Consider the following 6838-nt stretch of genomic DNA (forward strand, 5'->3'; position numbering starts at 1 on the left):
CTGACCAGGGGCTGCACCTAGGGATTGGGCCTGCCCTCTGCCACCCGGGAGCAGGCCTAAGCCAGCAGGTCGTTATCTCCCGAGGGGTCCCAGACTGCGAGAGGGCACAGGCCGGGCTGAGGGACCCCCGCCCTTCCCCACCAGTGCACAAATTTTTGTGCACCAGGGCTCTAGTATATATATAAAAGCCTAAGTGACCAGCTGCACACTAACCACCAGGGGGCAGACGTCAACACAGGAGCTGCCTAGCTGCGGTCACTTGGCAGTGGCGGTTCTTGGGTGATGCACCTGGAACCAGAGAGGAGGAGCCCGATTCCGGGGTATGTCACCCAAGAACCAGCCTCTTGCAATCTGGGACCACTTGGGGGATGTCAAAGAGCTGGTTTCAGCCTGATCCCCGCAGGCCAGGTGAGGGAACCCACCGGTGCACAAATCCGTGCACCGGGCCTGTAGTTAACCTATAAATAGCTGACTGGCAGAAGTCTAAGATACATTTTGAGAGCACCATCTAGATTACACTCCAATATGTATTAACCTCTCTACGTCTACTCTCATCTATATATAAAGAGAATAGTAATAATTGCTCGAGACACCTCAAATAATAGCCTGATGCTCTCATGAGCTATAAAACTTACAAATAGCAGGTACAATTAATTATGTATTATTGCACTATGTAGAAAGTAATTTGAAATAAAGCAATACAATAAAATAGTTTTTATTTGTTCAGAATGCTTATCTTTAAACTTAACTGATATTAAAAATGATCTGTTTGCCAAAAAAGTTAACATCCAAAACTGTTAAATTCAATAGAGTTTATAAAAAATGGACATGATTTTACCTATTTGAATAGTAATATATAAACTATACAATGACATATATTCTTTTTATCAGCTCATGCTCCCCCAGACATAGAAATACAAGAGTAGCAGTGTTATTGCATTTTTCCTATGTTCTAGTGTAAGATTTTAGTTTATAGAATTCAAACTCAAAATTGTCCAGTTTTTTCTTATTCGTCTGAAGAGCTTCTTTCTCTAAGCATTCTTACATTTTATCTTTCCTTTGAAGTATGAGTAAGATATGGAATCTCCTGAGTTTTTTATAGCTTATAGTCTTTAAAAGTTATTTTTAAAATTTTGCAAATTAATCATATATATATCCATAATACACATCTTTGATATTCACATACTTCTTTTAGCAAGATTCAAGCTTATTTGTGCTTTGTATGTTAACATTACTTTAGAGCCTATTTTTAGATTTCAGTAAAACTCGGTATCTATAAAGATCTGTCAAAGATTTAATAAATGAAGCAGAACAGTCATTATGAAAATATAAACTGCTACTATAGCTTTTTATCTTTAATTTTTTTAATGCATTTCCTGTCAACCATGTAATTTCCTGTTCTTTAGGGAACTTGATAAATTTTTATCTTTGTCATCTCAACACGGCTGCTTTCTCAGCGTGGCATAATAGTATATTGCAGGTTTTCTGAACACACAGTATTCCCTGTCATGTCAGTTGTAACAGTGGAATCTGATAATGCTGGTATTCATCATTTCCAGTTATTTGAACTGCCGAATGACCTTAAAAACAAAGAGGAAAGGGGAGAATCAGTTTATACCAGAACGATGCCAACATCTGCTGTACGAGATGCTTTATAGTCTGTGAAGTGCCTCAAGAACGGAAAACAAATACACTGCTCAGGAAGTGATGGTGCAGGCCTGCCAGATCCATGGTTCAGAATCATTTCACGTTTATACCAGGCTCTACCACACACCCCATCAGACCTTTAGCCCCATTCAAAGGCAAGCCAGTACCAGTTTGGTGACTGGGCAGGTGGACCAGTCATCAAGGCACCAAAACGGCTGAATTACAGCAGAGTATGAAGGGAAGGTGAAGTATACCAGGGTTTAAAAAAAGACAGACACAAGAAGATTGGTTAGTAGCAAGAGATTGGTAAGAAAAACTGACTTTAATCACTGAGATTGATCACTAGAGAAAATGCTGAGCAATAATGAAGGGAACATACGTAACAAAGATAATTATTTTTATTTCTCCCTCACAGCAGCAGTTTCTACAATTTAAATATTCTTTTTCTCATTAATTGAACACTGGGAATGGTTACTATTATTTAGCCCTTCCTTTGAAAACGTAAAGCTGTTAGTCACTGTCATTCATTAGTTCTATCTTGTCTCAACTGGATTTTGTCATAACTATAAGGCATATTTTTGTCTCCTATAGTTAAAGCAATTTTCTATTATTTGTCCAGTTAAATAAGACACTCTTTTCTTCAAGATCATGCTATTTTAAATCATAAAAGCTCCTCAGAATTAACTAATATCATATTCCCAAGGTAAAAATTTAATTTTTATCATTAATGTGCACTGGAGCAAAACAAATCTAGTTGTTAGAACGGCACTATTATTCTCTCGAAAATAACTACTTGATAAATTATGCTCCAAACAAAGTAATTAAAATTATAAGTTATAATTAGGTTAATGTCTAAATTTAAAGATACCATGTATATAACATAAAGTATTTTCTGTGCCTGACATAAAATATCAGGAAGAAAAGAAATATTAACAGCAAACTATGAGTTTTTTCTTACATGACTCTATTGGTATCTATCAATACTTAAACATTTAAACCACAAAACAAAATTAAAGCAAATACCTTATTAGCTGCTTCCAAGGAATTTATTAGGTTCTGTAGCTCTTCTTTACTCATTTCGATAGAATATGGTTTGACTTCACCATTTTCTTTTACATCTAGATGAAGGTTTAAAAGTGGCATTTGTAATGTTGCAATCTTGTCACTGGAAAGTGCAAGCTGGTTAAAATGAGGAAAACAGTAATTAATAGATATTAAACAGGCCTATGTTAAATATGCATCAGAGCTTATGAACAACACATTTTATAAAAAAAAAAGTACTCCTATTCGCTGTCCAGTACAGGGAAAGGTGGAAGAAGTAGCATCCAATGGATCTAAGATATGAAAACTATTCTTTATGACTCTACTTGAAAAATGTTTTTAAATGCTGTTTTAACAACACATTACAGATTTTCCTTGGAGGTAGAAACACATTTACCAATACTGGAAAGACTATAAGGTCTAGAAAATTCCAGCCCGAAATATATGTTAAATATATACATATAGCTGCACTATTTGAAACATGTAATGATTTACAGCCCCAGTTAATGAAATTTATCATTGTAAAGTTATTACACATGCTTTGGATATTATGATACTGATGTCCAGTTAATACAAAAGATATAATTTTAATTATCTTTGATATCTTTATGGAACATTGCATTCTCAAAATGAAATTTTAGATGTATACTATAAAAAAATAAACATTTCGTCCTATTCAAAAACTGAAATAAAACCATACTCCTAAATAAACAGATTCTCACCTTTAACTGCCAATCAAAATCCTGTAGCTGTGCAGAGGAAATATCAACTATTTCGTTTAACAGAGTCTGCTTAATTTCATCTTTTCTACTTTTCAAGCATTTCATGATAGCTTCCTGATGAGATGAATTCAACTGATTCAATTGCTGAGATATCTATGAACATAAAAAATAAATGGCTATAAAATAAGTGAAAGGACCTCACCATCTAAAATGTAAACACATAGTTCCACTCTCCTTTCACATACACTTTAAGATGGTAGTAAATGAGAAAAAAAAGATACTTCTCTCACTATGAAAAGAATAAGATGAGAATGCATAACCAGAAAACTAGGTTTTAACAAAGTTTTGCAAAACAGAAAGTAAAGGAAAAGGGCTGACTGATGAAGAGCATGAAAGTGATTACATCTGGAGACTACCAAAAAAAGCTGGTATAGTTATATTAATATATCAAAATGTTAACAACTGTGTAACTGTGGTATGGGAATGTAGGTGTCAGCTACTTAACTTTCAGTTTTCTTCTATGACATTTAAATGTTTCATAACTTAAAAAATATAAACAAACAAAATAAAACAAAAACCCAGAACTTCCACAATCAGATTTTCTACTTACTCACAATAATGAGGTTTTTCTTGTTAGCTACTTATGATGGCCCTTGTATTATATAGTGTCCTAAAGACCAACTTAATAAAAAATCTGAATACTATTTATTATTTATTATTACATAGAGGAATTTAGACTACAGTTACCTCTTCATCAGATAATTTTTTGCCCACTACAGCTTTGAAAAATTTGGTAATATCTTCCAGAACATGCATCCATTCTGTGGAATCCCAAACACTTTGATAATCCTGGTGGAGAGGATAAGTTCGGCCACAAATGCCATCAATTATTTTGTGAAGAAGCTACAGAGTAAAACGAAATAAATGTAATTATGAGTAAAATTATAAAACAGATTTATCTCCCTTACAGCAAACATGAACTTGTCCTGTTGAAAGAAGTTCATATCATCTGCAAGAGCAGCTGAGGTTGAAATGTAACTATTCATTCATTCATTCATTCATTTATTCATTTATTTATTTATTTACTTTTGTTAATCTTCACGGAAGATATCTTTTCCATTGATTTTTAGAGAGAGTGAAAGGGAGGGAGGAAGGGGCAGAGAGAGAGGGAGAGAGGGAGAGAGGGACAGAGGGAGAGAGGGAGAGAGGGAGAGAGGGAGGGAGAGAGAGAGAGAGAGAGAGAGAAATATCTATGTGAGAGACACATTGATTTGTTGCTTCCCCCATGCACCCTAATGGTTTATGTGCCCTTGACAGAGAATCAAAACCGTGACCCTTTGAGTGTGAGGGCCAACACTCTAACCCCTGAGCCACACCAGCCAGGGTGAAGTGTACCTACTTTTAACATTATTTTATTAATTAAAAGTTAGAACTTCACACACACACACACAAAGTATCATTTTGTCCATGTTCAGAAGCTAAAAAGTTATACAGATACACTGGTGTTTTTCTAATGTTACTGAAAGGAAGATGGTGGGTATAAAGGATTCATCTTGGGATTCCTTAGACATTGTATTTATACCAATTATAACAACAAAAAGTGTTTAACTCTTAGAGCAAAGTCTTTTACTGTAGATCTAAACTTCATTTTCCCTTGCCTCCATTTTTCACAACATTCATACTTACTTCTTTTGGTCCATCCAAGAAAGCCCTCAATACCTATCTTTTCCTTTTTTACATTCCTTTTTCTCTATCCTACCTTAATATCTACAATGGAAATCCTAACACATACATAACTGAACACAGTAATTAAGACTGTAAATTTTGGAATGAAACTGGCTAGTTTGAATATTAGTTGTACTACTTAACTAGTTTTGTCAAGTTACTTAAAAGTTCTGTGCTTCTGTCTTCTCATGTATAAAAGAGGACAATATCCATATCCTTGTAATGTTGTAAGGATTAAATAAGAATACATGCAAATCACTTGCCACACTGCTGGCTTATACAAGACGCTTAAACATTGCTGGCCATAATCATCATCATTATTAGTATCACTATTGTTACTACTACTACTACTAATGTTCCATGCCTTTAACATATTAACTGAGTACCTACTATGTCTGCACTATTATAGGCAAATGATTAACATGGTATTCTTCCTCGGGGCTATTTATGTCTTATAGGAAGAGTACTTCAACCCAAATAACTTGGAAATGCATTTTAGCAGCAAGTCTTTCAACTCTTTCACCCTGGATCATACTGACTCCATTTTAAGGAATAATTTCTCTATGACACCACACATATCAGAACAGAGATGAGCGACTGGTGACCCCACTTCCAAAAGCTGGCTAATGTGCCATATGAATTTCTTCATTTGTAAAATCAAAGGAAAGGGTTAAGAAGATTTTGTTGTTGTTCTTTATCCTGGCAGGAATTAAGTAATTTCATCCCTTCTATTCACTGCCCCCCCACCCACCACACTCTCCCCACTATAAAATGGAACAGAGATAAAAGGCAGGCCAAACTCTGGAACTTATAAAAGGTACTTACCACACACCCCTCTATCACCGTATGTAGGCTAAGCACCCATGCCCACCCTTCACCCACAGTGAATGGAACAGAATAGGGGCTTTTGCAAAGCTGCCCATCATTGGTATCCAGATGACTGTCCCAATGATAATGCTGAGTTTAATGTGCATTAATTGATTACTGTCCTCAACAAACACCGATTTAAGAACCACCTTGAGCCAGACACAAGTCTCAAGAATTGGAGATATAAAACAAGTATCCACCCTGAAGGAGTTCAGAGTAGGAGAGAGACCAGAGGCAAGAGGACCAGCTAAGAAGTTGTGTTCAAGGAAGACTTCACAAGGCCTGAACTGTAGGGGAACGGAGATGGTGGGAGTAAACATATTAACATATTAATTACAGTACCAAGTGTCAGTCGTGGTCTTTGGTCAGTAGGCAAAGAGAACCACAGCTCCCAAAGCTAATGCTGAAGCTCCATACCGCTTTCTCTCGCGGTCAGCAAATTTCCTTCAGGTCTAATACTTGGGGCGCTAAGTTTTTTGCTTGAAAGTTCAAGGGGAGAAAAAGCCCTACTTCTCAGTCAGATTTTCCTGTTATAGCAACCACTGGGCTTTCTTCCTTTCACAGTTCACAGTCAACATACCCTTATATGTACTGTCTCCACATTTCTCTCATCTTTCAAACTCACTAAAGTTTTGCTGCTGCCCTAAGCAATACTTCAAAATGCCAGTGCCTTGGGTAGTAAGGCTAAACACAGGAGCATGGCACAGACTCCAGCCAGACTCCTGCTCACCTGCCTTCGCTACCCTCCTCTGCTTCTCACTCTGCATTTCAGCCTCTAAGAATTAGAGCAGGTCCTCAAAGCCCCCCTGGGCGGCAGGGGGGGGGGGGGGGGGGGG

At 36.6% G+C, this 6838-nt stretch overlaps 1 protein-coding gene across 2 annotated transcripts in view; it reads right to left on the reverse strand.

Moving 5' to 3' along the window:
- Window positions 1-702: 702 nt before the first annotated feature.
- The window catches only part of COMMD8 (COMM domain containing 8), a 7226-nt gene continuing 1090 nt past the window's right edge, over window positions 703-6838 (reverse strand). For both annotated transcript variants that reach the window (XM_006759248.2, XM_015560984.1), the window contains exons 2-5: window positions 4158-4313; window positions 3411-3563; window positions 2671-2826; window positions 703-1580 (exon numbers count right to left, since the gene is read on the reverse strand). In XM_006759248.2, the coding sequence (XP_006759311.1) occupies window positions 1560-1580; window positions 2671-2826; window positions 3411-3563; window positions 4158-4313 (486 nt within the window). In that variant the 3' untranslated portion in view covers window positions 703-1559. The remainder of the gene's footprint in view (window positions 1581-2670; window positions 2827-3410; window positions 3564-4157; window positions 4314-6838) is intronic.

The sequence above is a fragment of the Myotis davidii genome, unplaced genomic scaffold (assembly GCF_000327345.1).
Source record: "Myotis davidii unplaced genomic scaffold, ASM32734v1 scaffold455, whole genome shotgun sequence".
NCBI lineage: Eukaryota > Metazoa > Chordata > Mammalia > Chiroptera > Vespertilionidae > Myotis > Myotis davidii.